Raw genomic sequence first — 25,353 nt, 5'->3', positions numbered from 1 at the left:
CATGTTGGTTTGGTGTCTCATCGCTGAGGTACAGACAGTGCACAAATGGAAATTACAGAGAGATGGAAATAGTGTTGTGCACAGAACATCCTAGCAAAGGGTGACGGTTTCTGTGTGTATTTTACTCTACCAAGCTGCGTCTCTAGATTTGGTTTGTCCCTAGTGTAAAAAAGACCACTATGAATGTTGTTTTATTTTGCCTCTGTCTCTCGGAAATCTTTCATCGCAGCGTGGTCACCCACACGTAGCAGAGTCTCAGAAGCCACTAGGCTGGTCCTATGCCATCAAGGCTTTACTTGCCTAAATCTACCTTGGGCCAGTGAGATGGCACAAGCAGCATCTCCCTCACCATGCATCTGGCCCAGGGTTTCCCTCTAAACGGTTTCCCTTTCACTGGAAAGGCCCATACAACCTTCTCACAAACAACTGGGAGAAACATGGGGAAAAGCAAATGACTCCAAAGCAGATAGACAACTGGCTCAGCAGCCACAAGCAAAGGTCATTCTGCCTGGATCCAGGTGGGAACGGCAGGAGGCTTTGAGTGGACTCCTACAGGGATCTGCCCTGGCTCCGCTGCTGTTCAGATGATTTGGATGCAGGAATAAAGAGCTTCCTGAGCAAATTTGCAGAGAACTCAAGACTGGGAAGGACAGCAAACGCACTGGGAACACTGTCTCTTGGCTGGGGATTTGGACTCGGGTGTGCTGATTGCTCTTGTTAGAACTAAAAAAACCTACAAGTTCCTGGGTTTTGCTTCTCTGCTCGGGGTCCTACCAAGCACCACATTTGGGATTGGACCTCCGCCTCCTTGCTTTAACTGTAGCAGGTTATGATTCTTCTTGGTGTTTTGGGCATTGAGAATAGTAGTTGTGTGGGAGGTTGGTTTCTGCAGTATTAAGAATAGGTCAGACATAACTTGAATGGAAAGGTTTAGTTAGGAATCATCCTGCCTTCAGCAGGGGGTTAGATTAGATGGCCTCCTGAGGTCTCTTCCAGCTCTACTTTTCTATAAGAGAAAATGAGGGGTAATACACTATGATATTTAGAAGTATATGCCCTTTGGGATCCTAATTTTCTAGTGCTATACAGCATCTTTCGGTGACTTGCCACCAAGCTGCTCTTCAGTGTATCTGTCTGCCTACCTGTGCAGACATGCCCATTCATACAAATGGCGTGCATGGTTTCTTGGTACCTTAGTCAATGACTGAGGACAAGTGGTGGATATTATCCAGCTGAAAGCCCAGAGAAAAGTTTGGGAGGTGGAATGTACTTTGACTACTAAAATAACCATGTCAATTCACCTAAGAATCAAGGGCATGAGGTGGCCCCTAATATTTCAAAGCTTTGTCTTGGTGTGAATCAGAGCAGCAGAGAATTTACATGTAACTTGTCATCCCGAGTGAAAACACATCCTGTAATAAATCTACACAGCTCTTCCACATCACTTACCAGAATGCCTTTGTACACAACACCTTGACTGTTCGGCACTGAGCAGTGAATGATGTAGGCGTCTTTGTTCTCCTGGGAGTAAGGTGCAGACAGAGCAAATCAGAGGTGGACGAAGGAGGAGGTGATGAACACGCGGCCATGGAAGGTACGCATGAAGGAGATGATGAGCATTCAGAGAGGTAAATAATGAAAAATAAATGAAGGGAAAAAGTCAGAAACATGATGGAAGCAGTAGGGATGAAAGAGCAGAACCAGAAGCAGGTATTTTGGGTCTATGCCTGGTTCTTGAATGTTGTTAGTGGTGGTGTCCTACCTCCAGGAGTAACTTGGTTTGGTATTTGTAATGAAGTATTCATATTTAGTATTCCATCTACAACTAACACCCCTGAAACACAGAAGATATCGATTTTTGCCGTTTGAAATGGGTGTTTAGTTGGTCTAATAAAAGACAGCACTTTTAGCCAAAGAACCTTGTCTGCTGAAAGAAACGGTAGCATTCCTGACTGCACAATGAGCTTTGCTCAGGAAGGAGCTCCTGCAGGGCCGATGCGCCTACTGACCTTTCTCTGCCATTACCTATTGGGCAAGGTTGTGATATGGAAAGTAATATTCCAAAACCCTGGAAGCTTTGCTTCCATCTTCTGCACTCCTTTGTGTTTACAGACTCCTCTGACTTCTGCCCAGCTGGGGAGGGATGCATGGGACAGGGGCAGGAGGGCAGGGGAGCCTGGGATGCGGGCACAACAGTGCGGGGAGTGGGGGATATGCCTCGCTGCCTCTTACCCAGCCAGGACGGATGGCAGGGAGGGGCACAATGCAAACTCAGCTTGCTCCAGGTGGAAGGGGGCAAGCAGTAGCAGGGCATAGACCCCACTCCCCGCACTGCTGTGCCCACATCCTGTGCCTCTCTGCCCCGGCTGGGTAAGTGGCAGTAGGGCATTGCCCGCCAGTTGCCCATCTGGGGTGAGGGGGCACAGAATGCAAGTGCGGCAGTGCCAGGAGTGGGGGCTATGCCCTGCTGCTGTTTGCCCCCTTCCACCCAGAGCAAGCCGCGCCACCCCCAACCCCCTCCCCAAGTCCCACATCCCCCTGCCCCGGCTGGGCAGCTTATCCCAGCCCCAGCCCCAGCCCCAATCCCTTCCTCACTGTGGGGGCAGGGCAACTCAGCCAAGGCCTGGCCTGGTTTAGTATAGCACCATGCGCTTTTGGGTAGCTCTGGGCCACTCATGGTGTCACTTGCGGGTGCCCCGTGCCCCTAACGGGGACTGTGTGTTGAGGCGGGATGGGTCCTGCGTGCATGAAACAGGCCCCACCCGATGGCACGTGGTGCCCATGCACACAGGACCTGGGCCAGCATGACAGGTGGTCTCCGGGAGTGGGCCCAGGTGATGTGGCAGAGCAGCGGCCAGTGCCAAGCTGCACTGCTGTGCCACATGGGGGGATGTGCCAGGAGGCCCCAAGTGCCCCAGTGCTCACTGCTGCTCCCAGTGAGCTGCGGGCTGTGCACGGGGGGTTGAGGTATTGTGGGGGTAGGTTATGTCGGGGAGCTGTGGGCCCTGCAGGGGGCATGTGGGCCTGGCAGGGGGGGAATGCTGTGGTCCTGGGGGCGGCAGTCCATGTGCTGTGTTGGGGAGCTATGCCCTGTTGGAGGGCAGAGGACCCACCCTACCTGAGCAGCATCCTCCCACAGTCCCCGCCCACCCACAGCCCCCCCCACAATCCCCCCACACCTATCCCCACCCCCTGTCCCACCTCACTCCTGCAAGCAGCTGCTGGCCCCAGGCTCTATCTCCCCCTCGCTGCAGATCTGGGAGGAGCTGGGCGGGCTTATTTTGCCCCAGATGGCACAACTTGCCCCACACCAAAGGTTGTGGCCAGGCATTTGGTGAGGCAGAAATCCCCGGCTCAAATACATGCCGCTCCTATTTGAGCTGCTGCAAGCACACATGCTGCATGTGTGGACGTGCCGTAAGGGTGCAGAGAGAAGTGGAGCTCCCAGCTCTAACTCAGAATGATTTTTGCAAAGCGTTCTGAGTTCCTACATTGCCCGAGACCAAACAGAAGTTCACTGTTGGTCTGGAGGGGTGGGGATCTAGCTGCCCGCTGGGAGCCTGCAAGCAGGTTTCCACAACAAGGGCCAAGCTCTGTGCCAGTGTTGGCTGTTTCAGAATGGGAGTGGGGAAAGGCAGTGGAGGGAGCTTGTTCTTGGGGCTCTGCAGCTGGTGTTGAGGGGTGGAGTGGGTGAATTGGAGCCACCCCACTTTGGGGGGCCTGTAATACACTGGCCGCACTCTGTAGGGGGGGGATGAAAAACCCTAAGACTCAACTCCTTCTGCTCCCTTGCCCCCCTCCCATTCTGAAAACACCCACAGGTTGGGAGCCCCAGCAGACACACGTTACACAAGACACTACGTTTTGAAACATCTTTAGCTGACACCACATGCAATGAGGGGCCAGATTTTCACCCAGTGGGCCATTTAAGCTGTTTGCAGCCGTGCACTTGTGTTTGGTCACAGCTATAAACAGCTTTCTGGGGGACAGGAGTAAACAATGCATGTGGAAATTAAATTTTCACTTATAAGACAAATATTGGCAATTCCTCATCCCCTTTTCATATTGAATACTTTGAACAAAAGGTTCTAGACCGTACCTTTTCCTGAGGCAGGTTCCTGGGCTGGTCCCCGGGCAGGTCCCTGGGCTGGCCCTTGGGCTGGACTCTGGGCAGGTCCCCAGGTTGGCTCTCGGGCAGATCCCAAGGTCGGTCCCCCAAATGGTCCTCAGGCTGGTCCCTGGGCTGGCCCTCAGGCTGGTCCCCAGGTTGGTCCTCCGGCGGGCCCTCGGGCTGCACCCCGGGCTGGACCTCGTGCAGGTCCCCTAGCTGGCCCTTGGGCTGGTCCCCAGGTTGTTCCTCCTGCTGCTCCCCGGGCTGGCCCTCGGGCTGCACCCCGGGCTGGACCTCGGGCAGGTCCCCAGGCTGGCCCTCGGGCTGCTCTCCAGGCTGGCCCTTGGGTTGGACTTCAGGCAGGTCCCAAGGTCGGTCCGCCAGATGGGCCTCGGGCTGGTCCCTGGGCTGGCCCTCGGGCTGGTCCCCAGGTTGGTCCTCCGCCTGGCCCTCAGGCTGCTCCCCAGGCTGGACCTCGGGCAGGTCCCTGGGCTGGTCCTCGGGCAGGGCCCCTGGCTGGCCCTCGGGATGGTCCCCAGGTTGGTCCTCCGGCTGCTCCCCGGGCTGGCCTTTGGGCTGCTTCCCGGGCTGGACCTCAGGCAGTTCCCCGGGCTGGCCCTTGGGCTGGTCTCCTGGCTGGTCCACAGGATGGTCCCCAGGCTGGCCTAGATACACCAGTTTATTTTGAGCTAAATGAGGTGAGTGAAAATGGCTGTACCAGCCTTAGTTATGTATGGATAGTTTATGAAAAGAAGCCACATAAATAGAATTTTAACAATTGTTCACAAAAATCAGCTCTCTGTCTTCCATTTCTGATTCCTTCCCTCCCCAACTGGCATCTCCCCTCTCTCTCTCTTTATCTTAACTCAGTAAAATCAACTCTAAATCTTGTTCTACAAGATGTTAACCTCTTAATTTCCACTGGCATTTCCCCTATAGTCTAACTCATTGACATTTCTCAGTCAAGTGAGGTGTCTGTCACTCAAAGTTTAAGAACCTTTTTCAAATATTACTTCAAGAAATAAATGCAAGAACAAAACCCCTGGAAACTTCTGCTTGCTTTGAACAAGAGTTGGATCGAAACATAGACCTGAACATTTTCTTGGCCCACTGGAACCAAATCCAGGACAGAACCTCATTAGACACCTATTAGCAACCTTGGACATATGAATGTTTTTGGGGCTGAAGAAAAAGTTGGCTGGGGAACTCCCTTTTTGAGGGATGCAATGCATCTTTTAACCACCTTTAAATGCCTGAGTTTATCTGGCGGTGAACCCAATTCTAAAATAACACCTTCTTTCTGGAACATCCACCAGGTCAAGTTTATGGGGTTAAAATACTGCTTTGCTTTTGTATCCTCTATTTCATATATCATTTGCTTTCACTTCTGTGCCAAAGCGAGACATTAGCACATTGCACCAGGTCCAAGAAGCATACCCAGCAAGTGATTTGCCACAGGAAAGTTTCTAACTGGGTTAAGGACCGTGTGTCAATTTGACGCTGGACATATAGCATTCTTGTATTGCCACAACTCACCATTGTTTCAGCAGGTCTTTGACCTGGAATGTAAGTTATTTCTCTGTCCTTGGAGGTCAGAAGCCCATCACTCAAAGAGGAAACAACAGTCACACGCACTTCCTGTGCTATGGTGGTCACTAGCAAGACATGCTTCACGACAAAAAGGCTTTGCCTGAAGCTGCCTTTGGTCAGAGCACGGTAACACCTGATGAGATTTTTCTCTTTGCAAGGGGAGAAGTAGGTAGAGAGCAGCTTTGGCCATACTTCCAAGGTGCTGAAAATGCAAAGGCAATTTGCCTCTTGGCTGCTGCTCTGACTCTTGTGCGCTGGCAAATTCTCTGAAATGCCAAGTTCCCAGTTTCCAATCCGCACGACCAGGCCTGTGATTCCCCACTGCAGATTTGTATTTCTACCCACTCTTTACCCACTCTCCCAGGAGAGATTCACCAGGGACAGAGCCAGAAAAACCCAAAAGTCTACAGGGCCTGATCCTGTCGTGTAAGTGATATCAGGATTAGGCCCTGGCAATATAATTGTTGCTAACATTTACCTCCCAAAATGCAATTCTTTAGTGCAGTTTCGGAGATGATGAAGTGATAGCTTGAAAAAAAATATAACTTACTCTCATTTTCTGCTTCGTTTTGAAACTGGTGGAGGAGGTGTTTGGCCTCCATTTCAACGTCACAGCCAGGGACGTTCTTGTTCAGGTGTGCTATTACTTTCTGCAGTGTGTGGTACTTCGGCGGCTCTTTGAAATCTTCAGGGCTGAAGTGCAGCCAAGTTTTCAAGAAGAAGATGATTGGACTGAAAAGAAATACATTGACAAAATCCAGTCATAATCAGTCTTTGTAACAGTGATATTTGTCATTCAAACTTGTATAAAAAGATGAATCTATTCCTTCTGCTATGAGCAAGCAAGGCATTCTGATCTGGGCACCTTTTTCCGTAATCCTGGTCTAAACTCACTGACACACATTTTACCACTCTTAATTACTCATCAAACTAGTGAACGAACACTGAATTGTATCCTCAAGATGCAAAATATAGGACAATTATAACTATTATTAGCGATATCACCATCCTCCAATTTGATCTAGTATTACAGCAAACAAAGTAAAAGAGACACAGGAAAACACGAACATCCTGCCCCAAACACAACCTTTACACAACACACAAATTGCCTGGCTTTCTCACTTTCTACTTTTCTTGCTTTCTTTTTTTCTTGCTACATTTGGGCCACTTTCTGCAGTGCTTCTCTCCTAGTGTCACACAAAGAAGAAATGCCTACTTGAGTGGGTAAACTTCAGCTAAGTCACTACTACAGCTTTTGAGGTCTGCCAGTCTCTCCCCTTGCTCTCCCACAGACAGGCAGGAATAATGCCCATTCTCCTGTACAGACATGATACATAGGACCGTAAGAATCACAATCTGGCTCAGAGCAGAGGCCCCGCTATCTCACAACACTGTCTCCACAAGTGGTAAGGAGCAGATGTTTTGGAGGACAAGTAGGAGAAAGTGAATAGAGAGATGCATCCTCCGTCTCGATGTTTGCTAAGTCACCACGCACGTGGACATCCCTAAGCCCTATGACTGACAGCCCCAGATTGACAACTTTTGAAAGGGTAGTTGCAATCTTTTCCTGAACCTGGTTATAGTACTGGCCTCCACAACATCCGGGGGTGATGTGTTTCACAAATTAGTGAGGTGTGAAAAAGTGCTCCCTTTTGGTTGTTTCAAACCTGGTGCCTCATCATTTAATGAGGTGGCCCTAAATTCTTGTATCAGGAGACAGTAAATACAGGTTTCCTTCGATTTCTTCTCTACACGCATTCCTGGAGCACGGCACATCAGTCACATTTGCATAACGCAAACCCACTTTACAATTCATAGATTCATAGATGTAGGGTGGGAAGGGACCTTGTAGATCTGCTAGTCCGACCCCTGCCCTGGCAGGAGAGAAAACTGGGCTCAAATGACTCCAGCCAGGTAAACGTCGAGCCTCCTCTTAAAGACCCCCAGGGTAGGAGCCAGCACCACTTCCCTTGGGAGTTGGTGCCAGATCCCAGCCGCTCTGACTGTGAAGCAGTGCCTTCGGATGTCTAGTCTAAACCTACTCTCTAGCAACTTATGGCCGTTATTCCTTGTTACTCAGGGAGACCTCAGGGGAACAAGGTCTCACCCAAACCCCGCTGGTCCCCCGTAGTAAGTTTACAGATGGCCACCAGGTCCCCCCTCAGCCTTCTCTTGCAAAGGTTGAACAGGTTCAGGTCCCATAGCCTCTCCTCATAGGGTCTGCCCTGCTGTCCCCGGATCATGCGGGTGGCCCTGCTCTGGACCCTCTCCATGCTGTCCACGTCCCACCTGAAATGCAGCGCCCAGAACTGGACACAGTACTCCAACTGCAGCCTGACAAGTGTTGCATAGAGGGGGAGGATCCAGCTGTTCCCCCATCCCCCATATCCAGGCCACTCTTCCCTTCCCCTCCCCCACACATCTGGACTGGAGTTGCCCTGACCCAAACTGCCCCTCCCCATGCATCCAGATCAGGACTGGGACCAAGACTGGCTGCGGCTCCCCGCTGCAGTTTCCAGAGGCTCTGATAAAGCCTTATGCAAAGTATATAGGGGATTAAAACACATCTGTTCCAGAGTGGCCAGTAGACTCAGGAAGTCCTGGTTTCCAAGGCCATTACTTTAGCCACTAATTCATATTTCTTCCCAAGTAAACCCAAAGACAAGCAGGTTATTCAGCACTTTATTAACATCAGACTTAGAGATAAGATCGAGCTTCAACCATCTCAGGTCCAGACTCAACAGCTGCTGCTTCCCAGAACATGCCATACTCGCACTTCACAACCCCACAGCCACCCAGTTAAGAGGATTTCCCGATGGTGGGACTGGTAGGTCAGATATTTTATAGCGTGTAATGGTAAGTATTAATAATCGTTTTGTAGTGTGGTTTGAAAACCTGTGGCTTTCTCTGTAACACCCCCCTGCCAGAATGTCTTAGGAATGAGCAATGTTAAACTTCGGAAAACTAAAAACCCTATTCATGAAACTTTGTAGAAAGGTTGTTTCTGGGAGGGAAGATGCTGTGTAAGGGCTTGGAAGTTAGACTCTCGTCTTGGATTTACTAGTCCTGGGGTACTGACGAGATGGCACATGACAGAAAAGGATGTGGAACTTGTTTTTTCCCAAAAGAAATGAAAGAATTGAAGCTACTTGAACCCTTGCTTAAATCCAATCATTGACAAGCAAGATCATGGGAGTTAAGACAATTTACTTAATGTGGGAAGCTGTGTTAATTTACTTGCCGGAAGCTGTGCTAGCACTCTTATAGAGAAACTCAGAGCCATACGCTCACTGCCGAGAGCTGAAGGGAGTCAGCGGGATCAGCAAGGGGGGGATCAAATATAATCCTTCAAGTCCTTTATACTGCCAGTGCATACCAAACCTCAGAGCATGCAGATGACAATGTATAGATGTGCTGAGGGAAGGTTCATTAGACTCCTGCCTCTTAAAAACTAAGTAATGGTCCGTATGGAACTAGAGGCAGAAGAAGACATCTTCTTTTTTCATTTAAGAAAGGTTCAGTTTCACCATTTTGAGCATCCAAATGTAAACACAATTTAAAAATCCACAAGGATGAATGATTAATCAAATGAACAATTAACCAATGCTTAAGCAATTCCAGCATGTAGGATTTGGGGGACAGGCACCTGCATGCACACAAACACATGCACGCAGACATACACACATACATGCATCACATGCAAGCACACAGAGATACAGTCATGCAGAAACATGCATGCAGATACATGCACACTTGTGCATGCACAGACACATGCAAGCACACACTTGTGCATGCCAAAAATATGTGCACACACATGCATGTACACATGCACGTGTGCACACAGGCACATGCATGCACAAACACATGCTCACAGACATACACACATGCATCACATGCAAGCACAATCAGGGCTACATCCCCCCTAAAGTATGTCGGCATTTCCAGAATAGAAAATGAAATCCACAACAGACAATAACATGCATATTTGCATAACATGTGGTGAAAAGAAGCAAGGGCAACAAGCATGCTTTGTTTGTCCCCCAGAAATTATTGACCCCAAAATAAAGGACAGTTTCTGTTCAGTTTTGGGGCAGCATCCCAATCTGTGTCAATTAATGTAGGCATGATACAGTGAATTCTTTGCTGATACCAATAAGGATGGCTCTGTGTGCATGTGTGTGTGTGTGTATATATATATATATATATATATATAAAAAGATGATTAGTTTTACCACATCCCTTGAATCCTGACTGAGGTTTTGCTGTACAGCACACTTACTTCCTGAGGACTGCCCTGGAGTCCGCTGAGAAATCTAGACTTTCATCTCCTCTGCAGCTCAAGGTCTCCAGCTTTCCATGCCTAAACATCAAAATGGATATTTTAGAGAGTTATTTAAAAAACAAGCGCAACATACTTGGAAGGGCAGCACCACTAGACTCTTCAACACCACTAGACCGCACAGCCCATCAGGGTAACAGGACCAGCAGGTGTGATCAGAGATCACGACGGACAAGAACGTAACTACGCCTTAGTAAAATGTCCTTGTCATATCCATTTACGTTCTTATCACTATTCTGATTAGTCTGCAAAAGCACAAAAGAGCAGCAGGAAAACCACTCCCCAAGTCAGAGAGGAAACCAAATCTGGCCACTTTGTGGGGACAAGGATCACGTTGTGACCCTGAGCAGAGTAAAAGATGTGAGAGGCTTCTTCAGAAATCCCTGCCTTTCCCATAATTACTGGACTATCATGGCTACATCACGCTTTCACTGAGACTCAAATAAAATGTTTTTTTTCTAATAGTGAGGCTGGACAGCAAAGGGGGGATCTGGTTAAATGGAAGAGCTAGATTAGCAGACCTTGTCGTTGGAAAGGTGGGAGGGCTTGGAAGAAAGGAGAAGACTGCATATAGATTGGTGATAACTAGACCTGTTCCCACCCCAGGGCTGCTAGCTTAGTCCAGCACCAAAGAGAGGCTGTTACACATCGGGTGCATCTACACGTGACATTAAGGCGAGCCATAAACTCTGGTGCACTTGGCGCCAGAGTCAACTGCTCCCAGGCACAGCATCTGCACGTGCACCCAGGACCACAGCACTTTGTGCCAGGGCAGAAGAGTCCCAGGCTGAAAGGGAGCATCAGTCCCAGTTCGGGGGCAGCACTAGGCAATGGAGGGACTGGCCGGGCACGAAGGTGCTACAGAGTGGAGCGAGGAGGCAGGCAGCCCCTGTAGTTAGCACCCTTGTGCCCCAAGGAGTCTCTTTCTACAGGACTTTGATTTAACATAATTTCTTCTCCGGCTGTCAGCCCACCCTCATCCTGCTGAGGACCAGATTGAGACTGCCCTTTGGGGAAGGACTGCTGTGATAAGATTTCCCCTCTGCCCCTCATGTTCTCCATACGCGGAGAGGGGCTGCCGCATTTTCTGAAGTCGTGAGAGTATTGAGACTGCTCTCGCTGTTCACTCTCAGATGGATATCACCTTTCAGTGGCATATCACCACAAAGAGGACTGGAAGGAGGTCAAGTCTTAGCCCTGTCCCCCTCCCTCTTCTGCTTCCTTCTACACCAGGGCATTTCCAGCAACTAAATGGTACAATTTGGCCCACCCTTTCGTGTTACATTACATTAGAAGAATTAGTTGCAAAATAAAGATGTTAATTATTTGCTGCTAGGAAAAATAGAAGTCTTCTTTACCGACTGTTGTAGGGAAAAACTTGGCCATTGCAAATCTATACATATTAAAGGCTGCCCACATTTTCCTTTGAAATATGCTTGTGGGAGAATTTAATGCTGAGACATGGTGCCTAATGGTATGCTTTATACCTGTTCTGGAGACCACTGCTAGGGGCAGGCAGGAGGCAGGGCAGGGTGGCACTGAGACAATAACTTGTTCAGAGAGCTACAGACTTTTGTCGGCCTTCCTCAGACACTATGAACGGACTTGCAGAGAGCAGGGGGACGAGATAGAAAGGTCCTGATCCAGCACAGGCCGATTCATGCAGCAAAGAGTTACGCAGAGGGACAGCGACAGCCTGGATTTGTTAACTCTGGATTTTCCCAGCAGTGTGTTGAGCTGTTTGGAGGACTGCTTGCCTCCAGCTGTCCTCTCTTTCCACTAAGGAACCAAGCAGTCCAATTTACTTATTGGTCTCCTTGTTTGAGGAAGTACTCAGCTCTGAGGAGGCATTTTCAACCCTGTTTCAACTGAAACACTGACTTTTTCAAGCTCGTTAGAAATACATGCATAGCATTAACTTCTTAAGTATGCCATCTTCAAAACTATTTGAGATCATTTCTTGCAACGTCCCACCTCTAAAGGCCATCACAGCTTCCTCCACAGCTCTTGGCTCTTACCTGCTGAGGAGCATTTCTAGGACCTCACCAGGAGAGGCAAAGGTCCTGTATGTTGCGAAAAATGTATGTATGTTCCCAAAATCCTCCAGAAGAGCATCTACATTTTTCTGCATGACCTGTAAAACAAAAGAAGAAAATCATGACATCAGTCATGAAACAAGCAGTCTCCCCGCTCTGAAACTTGGGGAGGGTGGCAGTGGTGCTGGGTGGGGGGTCAGGGGGCTATGGTGAATTTTGGAGTGGCTGCTGTCCCCCATCCCCAGAGCCCTACTGGGGCCTCCATCTGCCCCCAACCCACGGCCCTGTCCCCTTCCTCCACAGACTTACCTGCAGCTGCAGCTGCTGCCTCCATAGAGCCTGCAAGGTCCTCCAGTCTCCGCTGTCAAATAGCTGCTCCCGCCCTTCCTGGCTGCCTGCTCGGGGCCTCGGCTCTCGGGTGCGGAGGCGCTGGAGGAAAGAAGGCAGAGGGATGCAGCTGCACCCATAGCCCTCCTCCTGCTCTGCCCTGTTGAGGAGTTCAAAACCTGGTTAATTGGAAGTTATTACTTCCAGTAGCGTAAGGAGCCAAGATGATTAGGTGTTAAGATTCATAGACTGTCGAGTCGGAAGGGGCCACGAAGGATCATCGTGTCCGACCTCCTGCCCCGGCAGGAAAGAGGGCCGAGTTCAGAGGACCCCAGCCAGGTGCCTATCTAGCCTCCTCTTGAAGACCTCCAAGTTGGGTGAAAGCACCACCTCTCTTGGAAGCCAGTTCCAGATTCTGGCCACCCTTACTGTAAAAAAATGTCTTCCTAATGTCAAACCTGAATCTACTCTCCGCTAGTTTGCACCCATTATTCTGAGTTACTCTCTGGGGTGCTCTGGTAAACAGCGCATCACCAATTCCCTGCCATCCTCTCTGATGAAGTTATAGGCAGCTTCGAGGTTGCCCCTCAGCCGTCTCTTGTAAAGACCGAAGAAATCCAGATCTCTCAACATCCCCTCACAGGGTCTTTCACAGAGACCACTAATTATGCGACTGGCCCTCCTCTGGACCCTCTCCAAGTTCTCCGTGTCCCTGCTGAAGTACGGCACCCAAAACTGGACACGGTACTCCAGCTTCAGCCTGACCAGTGCTGCATCGAGCGGGAGCATCACCTCCCTCTATCTGTTGCTCGTGCATCTGCTAATACACGACAAGGTGCGATTGGCTTTGTTGATGGCCTCGTTACACTGCTGGCTCGTGTTCATCTTGGAGTCAACTGTGACTCCAAGATCCCTCTCAGCCTCTGAGCCACTGAGGAGGTCATGCCCCAACCTGGCGGTGTGCTGGGGATTCCCCCTGCCTCGGTGCAGTACCCTGCATTTATCTTTGTTGAACTCAATCCTATTTTGTTCCGCCCATTGATCCAACCTGTCCAGGTCAGCCTGTATCTGCTACCTGCCCTCCAGTATATTAATTTTTCCCCGTAACTTAGTATCATCTGCGAACTTGCAGAGGGTGCTTTCCATACCCTCCTCCAAATTGCTGATGAAAATATTAAATGACACCGGTTCAAGGACCAAACCCCACGAGACTCCACTGCCCACCTCCATCCGGGCCAAGAACGACCCAGCTACCACCACTCTCTGGGTGCTAAGCACATCTATACCTTTCAAAAGAAAACAAAAATAAATCAGAGAGACAAAAACAGAAAACTAAACCAACATGCATTGTGCCATTTCTTTGCATACATCAATCGTGTCCCGATGAGTGTGCACATGCAGTTTGTGGTACTTCAAACCCGTTTCAGGCCCCATAGACCACATGTGGCACACATGCACTCCTTTGCCATGCTGCAGATTTATAGTGTGGTGTCCAAATTTGACACTGGGAGCTCCTGGTGTCAAAAAACAAAAGAAATCAAAGGTGGCACAATGCACATGGCACCTACGTGTGCTGCCAGAAACAGAGCCTGGCTGGACAGAGCTATGCTCTGGCACCTGGGCAGGCTCCAAGCAGCAGGATTGCTGCCACTGCTGCCCTGGGAGGCCCCAAGTCAAGTTGCTGGGGCCAGCACAGCTGCTGGCTCCAGCCTCCCACCCCCACCCAAGACAGCTTGCCCTGCACCAATCCCATGTGCAAGGGCTTGCACCGTAGCATGAAGGAAATTTATGTCACCTCTATTTTTGCTGTGGCAACCGCATGCCCCTGCATGTGGAGACACACTCCTAATGACTGTGCCCTGCTTTTATATCCATGCATCGTCATTCATCCTGAAAGATTGCAAAGTGCTTCCCAAAATACAGACTGGACATACCACTGACCTTCGGCCACCCCCGGCACATACACAGACACGTAGCACACCTGATAGTTAGGGCCTGGGGGAGAAGAACGAGGGGGAACGATTGAAAGACGTTATCCAGGGGACAGGTCTGAAATGACGGGACAGTCTCTCCAGCAGTGAAGGACTAGTGCTGAATTATGTGCACAACAAGTGACAGGGGAACCACAAGCATTGCAGCCAAGGTGGCAGAAGATCCATGTCAATGGGAGAGGGAGAAGTTAAAAAGAAAATGCGAGGATTATTAACTTAACTTCATTTCATCTACTTTACTCTGTGTCCTCTGAGCTGAGATATGTTGAATTAAGTTTCAGGAAGACTAAACAGTGGTGAAGATTTCCGTGTTTTGCATTTCCATTGTAGGCAGGACAAAACACTTCTTGCATTGCAGGGAAATGAAGTTCTAGTAACCGCTGTCCTGATCATCTTTTCTCATGTGGGCAATGGTCTGAATTACCATAAGGGGGTAACATGGACGGGAGGGAAACAGCCTGTGCCACAGCAACCTGGAGCGGAGGAGTCCATGAAAAAACCTCTCATCCAAACTGCTGGAAGATGTGAGATTCCCCCAGGATTTATGAAGTAGAGCTTTGCGCCTAGGCAACACTGAGAGGATGATGAATTAGAAATGCCTGCCTAGGACACAGTATGTTTCTGTCCTCGATTGAAAATCTCCTGCAGCATCTCATGAATGAATACTGTTTTCCTCTTAATGGCATATAGTCTAATTTTGATAACTGATAGATGAAATGTATCATTCTTAAGACAAAAACCCTTAAAATGAAAGCTGAAGAAATGGATACAGAAGGTGAGCACAATATTGCTGAAAGCATGCATTACTAAAAGCAAAATGCAAAAACTTTTCTATTATTTCAGTGAGTCACTATGAGCTCCTATACGTGGGCAGGGAGCCTGCTCTGACACGCTGGAAATGCAGCACGTTGGAGCAAACTATATGAACCGAGTCTGCCAGAGCCTGGACATCACCGCGCTCCAGCAGGCAGTAGAAAGACGGACACCCAGAGTTAGTCCAATGGTATTAATACCACAGGATTCATAAAGAAGAATATTTCAACTTAGTGCCGTGTTCGTGTGTTTTAGAAAGAGGAATTGTGTAAAGAAAAATGGGGAAGATCCTAAAGTTAAAATTAAATAAATGTATATCCTTACTTTAATTTCAAAAGCATGCCATAACGGAGACACGGACCATGAGCACACTGCCACAGAGCCAGACCTCTTAACAAAAAAAGGAAGCAGGAAGGCATGAAAGAAAAGTGTTATGATATTAAATAGCAAGTTTTAGGAGACTGTTTGCATCAACTCGTTTAGAAAATGGAAATTGAAATCCAAAAGAAGCCCACAGAGCCTGAAGTCCAGCGTGAGAAGGGGAGAGCAGGATGTTACGTGGGGAGCAAACTGTTCGTCGATTCATGCACTGTCAGGCCTGGAAGGACCTTGTCGATCCTCGGGTCCACCCCTGCACCAGGCAGGACAAGACACAGGGGGTCAAGTGACCGCGGCGCGCTGACATTCCCGTCTCCTCCTGAAGATTTCCAAGGGAGGTGACTGCACCCCTCAGGGTCACAGTCAGGGCGACCAGGATCTGGAACCAGCTGCCAAGGGAAGTGGTGCTGGCTCCTACCTTGGGGGTCTTTCCAAGGAGCCTGGATAACTACCCAGCTGGGTCACATGAGCTTCAATGTAACAGGGCTCATATGAGCCCAGTATTCATTCCTGCCCAGGGCAGGGGGTCCGACTCGATGATCTGCTCGGGTCGCTTCCCACCCTACATCTATGAAGCTATGAACCACCACTGCGGGGAGTTTATTCCATGCTGGACACCCAATTAAACACATAGAAATACATTTTTAAATTAGATTAAAGTAGGAAACTTGTAAAAGAAACAGTGCATCGATGGGACTACTAAGGCATTAAAGGAGAAGAAGACCCCAAAGAAGACCCTTCAAGGCTATCATCCAACACAAAACACTTTAATAATCAGGTTTTGCTTATGTAAATCCCCCAGAGTCAATGGACGGCAACCAATGAAACTGGAAGCAGAATTTAGGGGTCAGTTCAATTACCAAAAAAGCCAACAGAAAAACTGTTCTTGTTGGGTTGAGCCCTCAGCCCTTTTCCTCAATGTTCAACCAAGGCAAAGTTAGCCTCAATAGCATCTTCTCCTTCCCTAGAATAAAGAGGGGAAATGAAAATGAAGTAAGGCTTCATTGTCGTCTGCGGGCCTCAGGGGATCTTTTCTGGCCCTGCTCCAGAGCTCACTCCACCGCTATGCACACACACATGGCTGGGCCATCTTCTTTCCAGTGCAGCTCCCTGCCCTTCCCCTCGCCATGAAAACAGAGTCGTTACACGGAGATGGCATTAATCACATTTAACATCACGTGCTGCTGTCGACAGCGACAGGAGTGTTTGATCACACGCACTACTCATTTCCTTACCACGCATTGTGAAGATCTGCTGAGCACTGCATTCTTCAAGTAACACCTGAATCTCTCAAATTAGGCGAGGCAAAAAGAGCGTATAACAGTGAGAATTGACATCTCTATTTGATTTACCTTCCTGTGTCTCCAAAGGATCCCATGGTTGTATCCTGGGATAAGAAGCTATCCAGTTTTCTGTAGCTGTATGAAAGAAAGAAGGAAGAGCAAGTTGAAACCACAACCAGTAATTCCCAGTTACTTGATGTCTGGAGTGAGGGGCAGCATCATGGCCCGGGGGGCAGGGTACTGCAGTTTGGGGGTGAGGGGCACTGGCAGGGCTAGGGTCAGTGGGTTGGGAGTGAGGGGCAGCAGCAGGGCTGGCGGGGGCTGTGGCTCTGCACTGAGGGGCAACAGCATGGGCAGTGACAGGGCACTGGCATGTCCCTGCCCCCACGCTGTCATATCCCCCCATCCCCCCTCCGCCATGTGACAGGTGTCCTGCATTTTGGACCTGGAAATATGGAAACCCTAAAGCAACCATCCGCATCCTCACTGCCCCCTCTGCTGCACCCCTCACCATGCCTGCCCCGGCAAACTTCATCGCTCCAAGCACTCCCCCCGCCTCCCCCCATGGCAGGCAAGCACACCTAGTCTTCAGTGCTTGGCTTGCTACTGGAGCGGACTGAAGTCATGTTTAGGAAAGAAATGAAAGCATAAAAGTGACAATACCCCCAGCCACAAGTCACCCACCCTAGGACTCCCCCAGTGTGGGTGCAAACACCCCCCTCATTTGCCCACACTTACCCTTGCGGTCAGGGTGATCGCAAGGACACGGGTGTGACCTGACAACAACCAGTGTCGGGTCGGGAGCAGTTGACCTGCTGTGTGCGTCTCCAAGAGCCGCACGGCGACGAGCCGGTTCTAGAAGGGGCCATTGTGATGCGTGTCACGTTCTCCGGGTCTGCCCACCTGCACGTCTCGGCCGTGTCCAGCCGCACCGCTGCATCAGCCGCCGGGTGTGAGACAGGGCTTGGCTTGCACACGACCTGATGGTACTCACAAGGAGGGACTCCAACCAGGCCTGGACCCTGCAAGGGTTTCCTTCCAGGGCACTGTGACAGCGGATAAGGAAAGGGACTCCAACAACAGCTCCTAACGAACACCATTTATTGTGTGTGCACAAGAACATACGGCCCAGGTCTATCTCACACGTGTTCCCTGCGGTGACGTAACCTCTATTTCTGTAGGCCGGGGGGCTCCCGCTGGCTCCCAGCTCTGAGCTGGGGGAAATACACTATATTACTTGCCGCCTGCTGTCGGCCCTTTGACGGTGTGGATCCTCCCAGTCTCTCAGCATTGCACCGCTTTCATGGGCAACTTCCCTCAGATTCCCTTCAAGCCCTTTCCCTTTCTGGAGGGCGAAATGTTTAACCAGATCCGTGCCCTGGATCTCCCTCTTCTGCCTTTGGACAAACAGCCCTTTCACCAGAGCTGTGGCTGAAGAGGCTCTTTCATGGATATCATGTGCTTACTGCGCCTTGAGGTAATGCTCCTTCTCTGCCATCCTCATTTTACCTTTCCTGCCTGCTTCCTTAACGATAATGGCGCTATCTCTTTCGTTTGGGATGAACGGACTGGAAGATGGACGTATCTTGGTTGAACGACTCTGTTCTGAGATTAGTCCTCGAGAGCTCGATGTCTTCAAATCCCTGAGAGGTGGCCATGGAGAGGATGGAGACGTGTCCTGTTTTCTTCAGCCACAGCAACAGACGCAGAGTAAATCAAGAATTGCAGCAGGGGATATTTTGGTTCGATTCAAGACCTTTCGCTCTATATGAGGGTGATTTTTTTTAGGTTTTTTGGAACACGAAAATGGGCTACCTGGAGAGTTGTGCAATCTCCATGCTTGCCAATGCGTACGAGCAGGGTTGATGCTTGGCTGGACGGGTTTGTAGGGCGTGCTCCTGCCTTGAGCAGGGGGTGACTAGACGGCCCCGACATCTCTTCCAGTCCCATAGTTGGTGATTCGATGCTCTCTTGGTGTGCTACTTCAGGGACAGAAGCAGTGGCATAAGAAGATTAGATAAATCCCTTTTGTCACTAAGAGTGAAACACAAGATACATTTGTTATAGTGGCTCTGTGGCCTTGTTTGGGAAAGGGAGGTGAAGTAGAAGACGAAAAAGTCATGTTGTGAGCTTGGGGAGATCAGTTCATGCAAACATTAAAAAAAATAACTATAAAGCAGTGCCCATGTGCTAACCACCTTGGATGTTGGTAGCGTGCTCTCATGACAAAATGTGAAGTCTCCTAGGTCTGAAGGCTGACAAAATGGTATACTTTAAGCACGGATTCACAGATTCACAGATGCTAGGGTGGGAAGGGACCTCAACAGATCATCGAGTCCGACCCCCTGCTCGGGCAGGAAGGAGCGCTGGGCCAGATGCCCCCAGCCAGGTGCCTATCCAGCCCTCTCTTAAAGACCCCCGAGGTGGGAGAGAGCACCGCCTCCCTTGGGAGCCCACTCCAAATTTTGGCCACCCTTACTCTGAAGGAGTTTTTCCTGATACCTAACCTAAATCTGCTCTCTGTCAGTTTGTGACCATTGTTCCTTGTGTGACTCTACTTACCACAGGGGCAATGTGTAGGGATGCACGCATGTACACATGCCCCCCCTGAGCGTGGCACTGCACCCCCTACAAAAACGCACCGCCGACATTGCTGGCAAGATCTCTGGGTGGTTGCTGCCCCCTGGTCAGTGCTCGCCACCACCCCCCACCCTCCGACCGCTGACAGCGCCAGTGCCGCCTGCGGGAGCTCCCGCTTCGCACCGCCACTCTCCCGCCGCCACCGTTGTGCTCCCGTCACCGCCATGGGCACGTGTCCTTCATGACGCACCATCTCTCTGCACATGGGCACGTAGACACACACATATTCTCCCTGCCATGAACACAGACGCATACACATGCACGCACGCACGCAGAGACAGGTGTGCTCTCTACTCACTCTGCATGAGGACACATTAACACGCTCTCCATGCCATGAACACAGATGCATGCACTCATGCACACATGCAGACAGGAGCGCACTGTAGGCACTCACTCTCTGCACATGGACACAGACACAAATATACTCTTCTGCCATGAACATAGACACACGTGCATACAGGCACACGCACATGCAGAGGAGCGCATGCACACACACATGCATGTATGCATGCAGACATGCACGCATGCACACACAGCATACATGCACACGCAGGCAGGCACATGCAGACATGCACACACACACAGACTCATGCACACAGGCACATGCATGTATGAATGCACGCAGACATGCACACACAAATGCACATGCATGCACACGCACACACATCAACACACATGCACATATGCACAGACATGCACGCACATGCACGCAGACACACGCGCATGCATGCACGCACAGACACATGTACACTGACATGCACATACAGAATGGAGAGACGCACACCCTCGTGCCCGCGTGCGGGAATATGCATGCACACACGCGCACACACGCAGGCCGGGGTCCTTGTCCGGCGCGGGCGGCCCCCGCCACCCCCCGGGGCAGCCTGGGCAGCGCGGCCGGCGGAGGCCCGGAGCCCCCGGGGTGCCGGGAAGAGCCCGGCAGGTCGCGGGCGGCGCAGGGCCGGGGGCGGCGGGGCGGCTGCGGCCGGGCTCCCCCTCTGCTCCGGCCGCCTCCTGCCCGGCCCCGGCCCCGGCCCCGGCCCCGGCGCTGCCCCGCTCCGAGCCCCGCAGCCGGCGGGCAGCAGAGGGGAGGGAGCCCGGCCCCGCGGGGGGAGCGCACGGGCCGGGCCGGGCCGGGCCGGGCCAAGCGGGGCTGCGACCGCCGCCTCCCGCAGTGCCCGGCCCGGCCCGGCCCGGCCGGCTGCAAACGCCCCGGTCCCCCTGTCCCGCGGCTCCAGGACGTGGGGACAGACAGGCACGGACCCCGTGTTGTTATATTGGAGTAGACATAGGTGCCTCTGTATACAAGGTACCGAGATCTGTATCTATCTCTCTCCCCCTCCACCCATGCGCCGCCCGGGTCCCAGTCCCAGTGCCCCCGAGCCGGGCCGGGCCGGGCCGGGCAGGACGAGGTGGGCGCGGGCAGGCGGCCGTGGCGGAGCTGCGCTGCCCGCACCAGGCAGGTCCCCGCGTGTCCTGCGCATCCCCGGGGCTGGGCCGGGGCAGTGCGGGCAGCACCTCTGGTCCCGCTGCACCCTCGGGCTGTGGCATCCCACCCACACGTGCTTGGCTTCCCCCGCTGGTCTGGTGCGTTCAGGGCTTTGCTTCTCTTTCTACCTCCTGTTTTACTGTGTTGGTGTCAACTGAAATAGCAGGTCAGGTCCTGCCCGTGGGCACGATCCGTTCTGCCCCGCGGGAGATTTTGGTGGCGGGTGGGGAGGGGGCGCGGGGCAGGAGCAGCTCTGGTTTAAATCTCAGGGCGTTTGGGGGGGGTTGGGGAGCTGCTGGGAGGAGCAGGACTGACTAGTACCACTGAGATGAGTTTTCTTTGGCACAGGTGCATGCAGAGCTCAGGAACACAGTTACTGTCTTGGCTGCCCATACGTTGCCTTTTTATTTGTATTTCATTTTATTCTTTTAGAGTCGCTGAGATTTTCATGAGAGGTGGGAGCTGCGGGTGACTCTTCTCGGGCTTGGATGTGAGATTGCAGCAGTTCCTGCATCCCCTGGTGTGACAGAGCTGGGAGATGGAGGCAGGGATGGAGACGGAGCGTCCTGTGCTCTGGGGGCTCCTCCAGCCCCTCCTCAGCCACATGAAGCTAAGAGACTGTGGGGGGTCAGGTGCTAAGGCCCCTTCTCATAGGCCTGCCTGCCTGGACTTTACAGCCACCACACGATCGCACCATAAAATCCAGCTGCACTGCAGAGTCGTTGCATCCAGTGCCCCTGGGCTGGGCTGGAGAGCAGGTCCCTGCCTGCTTTCCTAGATGTGCATCGGAGGAACGACGCCTGTAATTCGCCCTTATTCACTGTTCATCTGACATCTCATAGTTCCTGAGTTGTTTGCAGGACAGCACCTCCTTTTTCCTCAGCCCCTTTCCATGCATGTCCAAATGTCCCTGCCCTTCTCTTCCTCAAGTGGATTTTTCTAAACCCGGGGTTTTCTCCCCCGCCTACTTCTGGACACTGAAGCCTGTCAGGTTCCTCCCAGAATAAATGTGTCGAGATAGATGGAGTCAAGGAGACCTGCAATCGTGTACGGGGAGCCTGGGGGTGGGCTGCGAGGATGCGTGCCATTCATGTGCCAGGCTGACGGGTGCAGGTAAAGACTCTGGATCTGCAGATAAAACGTGGATCAGTTTTGTAGGATGAACCTGCGCTGTACTCCGGTTTGTCCTTTGTGGATAGGTTAGGCTGATGTAAATGGCAATCGCCTCTTCCTGGATCGATACTGAAATGCAGAGTGTCCCTCCAGATCCTTTTTGTGAGAGATCCTTCAGCTGAGGAGTTGCTCGGTTTATCCCTGGCAGCCAAGTGTTTCTCTTTTCTTTTCTTTTCCCAAGATGGGAGGTGTTTGCATGCCTGGCTTGGTAAAACTCAACCAGAAGCTGTGCAGGATTTGAGCAGTGATGACTTGAAACCACAGCGAGCAGCGTGAGAACAGTGTACCGCGGCACTCACTGCAGAGGCCTGCGCTGCTCCCCTTAGTCAGGGCAAGCCTCCGTTCACCAAAGAGGTTTCCTGACGGGAGGGATTCAGTAGCCGAGACTTGCTGAGGACATGGCCAGATAATGAGGGACCCTCATCTAAATACACCCAGTAGCGAAGGGTGTAGGCTACACCACTAATAAATCACTGTTACATACCCCTCTCTAGGCATCAACTACAGAAATGATCCCTGAAAGTACCTACTCATAACCATTGTCACCACGTACTCAATGTATGTTTAATTGGTGCGGGCTCTTTTCCATCCCGCAGAAGGGCTAAGAAATGATGGTTCAAGTGCAACTGGTTTTATGAACCAAGGGATTTACTGGTGCAGGTGGGTGTGTACTGGTCTGGGTGGGAGCCTGGTGTTAGTGATTGGCAGTGGATTTAGGGGAATGCTTTTTATTAGGGCAGCACTGAAAGATATTTTTGGGCTGAAACCAAAGACTGATTATTGAGCTGCCAAAGCGGGTCATAGAGATCTGATTGCTGCTCTGCAGCCCGGCAGCTTGGACAGCAGCGTCTGGCTGGTAGGTGTGGGGGGAAGGAGTGTGGGGGAGCAGATCGAGGGAGGGAGTCAGTAGGGCAGGGGCAGGGTTAGCTGGCCTAATAAAAAATATCACATTGACCCATAGAGCCTTGTCTGCCCATGTCTTTAGACCAACACAGATAGCAGATTCAGGCTGACCTGGACAGGTTGGATCAATGGGCAGAGAGAAATAGGATGCAATTTAATAAAGATAAATTTAAGGTACTCCACCTGGGAAGCAGGAACCCCCAGCACACCTATAGGTTGGGGAGTATCCTTCTCAGCAGCTCGGAGGCAGAGAGGGATCTTGGAGTCATAATTGACTCCAAGATGAACATGAGCCGGCAGTGTAACGAGGCCATCAACAAGGCCAATCTCACCTTGTCGTGCATTAGCAGGTGCATAATTAATAGATCAGAGGAGGTGATGCTCCCCGTCTATGCAGCACTGGTCAGGCCACAGTTGGAGCACTGTGTCCAGTTTTGGGCGCCGCACTTCAGGAGGGACGCAGGGAATCTGGAGAGTGTCCAGAGGATGGCCACTCGCCTATACAACCTATACCCCTCAATGCCTACCGCCCAGTCGTGTGTAGAATCCCACCATGTCTCGGTTAGTCCGACTAGGTCGTACTGGGTGCTAGCAAGCAAGAGTGCGAGCTCCTCCTGCTTGTTCCCCATACTCCTGGCATTTGTATAAAGACATTTTAATCCCCCAAAGGGGGCTCTTGGTGTCCCTGTGCCTTGATGGCATATATTCCCTTTATTACTTACCTGGTGTGGTCTGGTGCCTTGTTTATGGCTTACCAACCCCTTAATACTTACCTGGTGTGATCTGGCATCTTGTTTGTCATTTACCAGCCCTGGGCTCTCTTTGACTACTGGTTGCCCAACCCCCATCGAGCCTAGTTTAAAGCTCTTGGGAGGAGATCAGCCAAGCTGCGGGCCAACAGATACTTACCTCTGGGGGAGAGATGAAGATCATCATCTCCCAGGAAGCCTCCTCCCTGCAAGTGCTGGTCATGGCTGTAGAATCCGAAGCTCTCCTGAAGACACCGACTCTGGAGCCGCCGGTTAACTTCTTTGATGCAGGCACCCTGGCGTCTCCAGCTGCTGCCGACCGGAAAGATGGAAGAAAATACAACCTGTGCTCCAGTCTTCTTGAGGCTGTCTCCCAGTTCATGGAAGTCCTTCATGATGCAGTCAGGGCTGGTCCTAGCCGCATCGTTGGTTCCCACTTATCCCAGATCACCTGTTCCCTCTTATCTGGGGTGACCTGTTTCTGCGCCTGGGCCACCCGTCAAAGTTCCTCCAAGCTGGGGTTTGAACTCCTGCCCAGCTAGGCAATCAGCAGGGAGTTCAAGTGCTTCCCTAAGGGGTGACCCTTCCTTCACTGGGATGTTCTCTAATTCCTCCCTGAGAGCCTCGGCTTCCTCTGCCACTGACTGACTGGGCTCCTCCCTGGGGCTGTCACTTAGCTTGACCCCAGGGTCATTGGTTCCCTCAGCAGCCAGCTGGTTGCTGCAGTCGGGGGGTCTCTTCCTTATCCCCCTCTTGCCTCCACAGCCAACTGGGTTACTTGGCTCTGGGCGGTTTCCCTACCTCCCCTCCTCACCTTCTTGCTCTGCCAGCGAGTCACTACATCAATGCGGAGGGGATCTAGGAAGTTTCCCCACGCTGCTCGCTTACGCTCCAGCTCTGTAATATCCCTCCCCACCAGCATGGGGGCAGGAGCATTTTCCATTGCTTCTATCTCCACTTCCAGTCCCTCCACCAGATGGGGAGACGTGCTACCTGTACTTTGGATGGCATGGCATTAAAAAAAACAGTTAAAATAAAACAAAATCAAAATGTGGCACGTTTTCTTTCCTAGGTGGAACAGTATGAGAGTTCATGCTGTTTGGGGGTGTGGGAGGGGATGCACGTGGCTAGGCATGGGGATCCCTGCCAACCATGGGTTGCCTAGAGATCCCGTGGCGATGAGAGTTGGGAGCACCGGGTGGGGCTGGGGGGATGCAAGGTGCAGGGCGCCTGTATGGGCAGGTGGGGGGAAGCTGTGCGGTGCAGGCATAGGGCAAGGCACGTGGTGGGATGGAGGGGGGGCTGCACGGTCTGAGGATGCAGTAGGGGTGTGAGGAGTAACTGGGGCTTGAGCTGGGGCAACAGCTGCAGGCATGGGTGGGCGTAGAGCATGCCTGGAGGATCCCTTGTAGCGGGCAGACGGTGCTTGCCCTCACTGGCTTAGGCATTACTGGTTTGACAGTGCCTCTGCTGGCTCTAATCGAATACCAAAAACATCAGCTCTTCACTGAAACATTGTGTGTTGGAATCT

At 51.4% G+C, this 25,353-nt stretch overlaps 1 protein-coding gene and 1 long non-coding RNA gene across 2 annotated transcripts in view; one reads left to right on the top strand and one right to left on the bottom strand.

Annotated features, from left to right (window-relative positions):
- Positions 1-24,906, bottom strand: part of LOC132248466 (germ cell nuclear acidic protein-like) — a 28,355-nt gene extending 3,449 nt beyond the window's left edge. The window contains exons 1-7 of the mRNA XM_059721425.1: positions 23,983-24,906; positions 16,938-17,003; positions 12,386-12,563; positions 12,059-12,174; positions 9,981-10,061; positions 6,252-6,433; positions 4,100-4,776 (exon numbers count right to left, since the gene is read on the bottom strand). Of these exons, the coding sequence (XP_059577408.1) occupies positions 4,100-4,776; positions 6,252-6,433; positions 9,981-10,061; positions 12,059-12,174; positions 12,386-12,563; positions 16,938-16,963 (1,260 nt within the window). The 5' untranslated portion in view covers positions 16,964-17,003; positions 23,983-24,906. The remainder of the gene's footprint in view (positions 1-4,099; positions 4,777-6,251; positions 6,434-9,980; positions 10,062-12,058; positions 12,175-12,385; positions 12,564-16,937; positions 17,004-23,982) is intronic.
- LOC132248467 (uncharacterized) lies at positions 20,636-24,876 on the top strand. Its single transcript, XR_009459665.1, has 3 exons — positions 20,636-20,817; positions 21,430-22,110; positions 23,883-24,876. It is a non-coding gene; the product is annotated as an uncharacterized LOC132248467 (long non-coding RNA).
- Positions 24,907-25,353: the final 447 nt, after the last annotated feature.

This window comes from Alligator mississippiensis, chromosome 1, assembly GCF_030867095.1.
Source record: "Alligator mississippiensis isolate rAllMis1 chromosome 1, rAllMis1, whole genome shotgun sequence".
Lineage (NCBI taxonomy): Eukaryota > Metazoa > Chordata > Crocodylia > Alligatoridae > Alligator > Alligator mississippiensis.
This window is presented reverse-complemented; position numbering and strand designations above follow the sequence as displayed.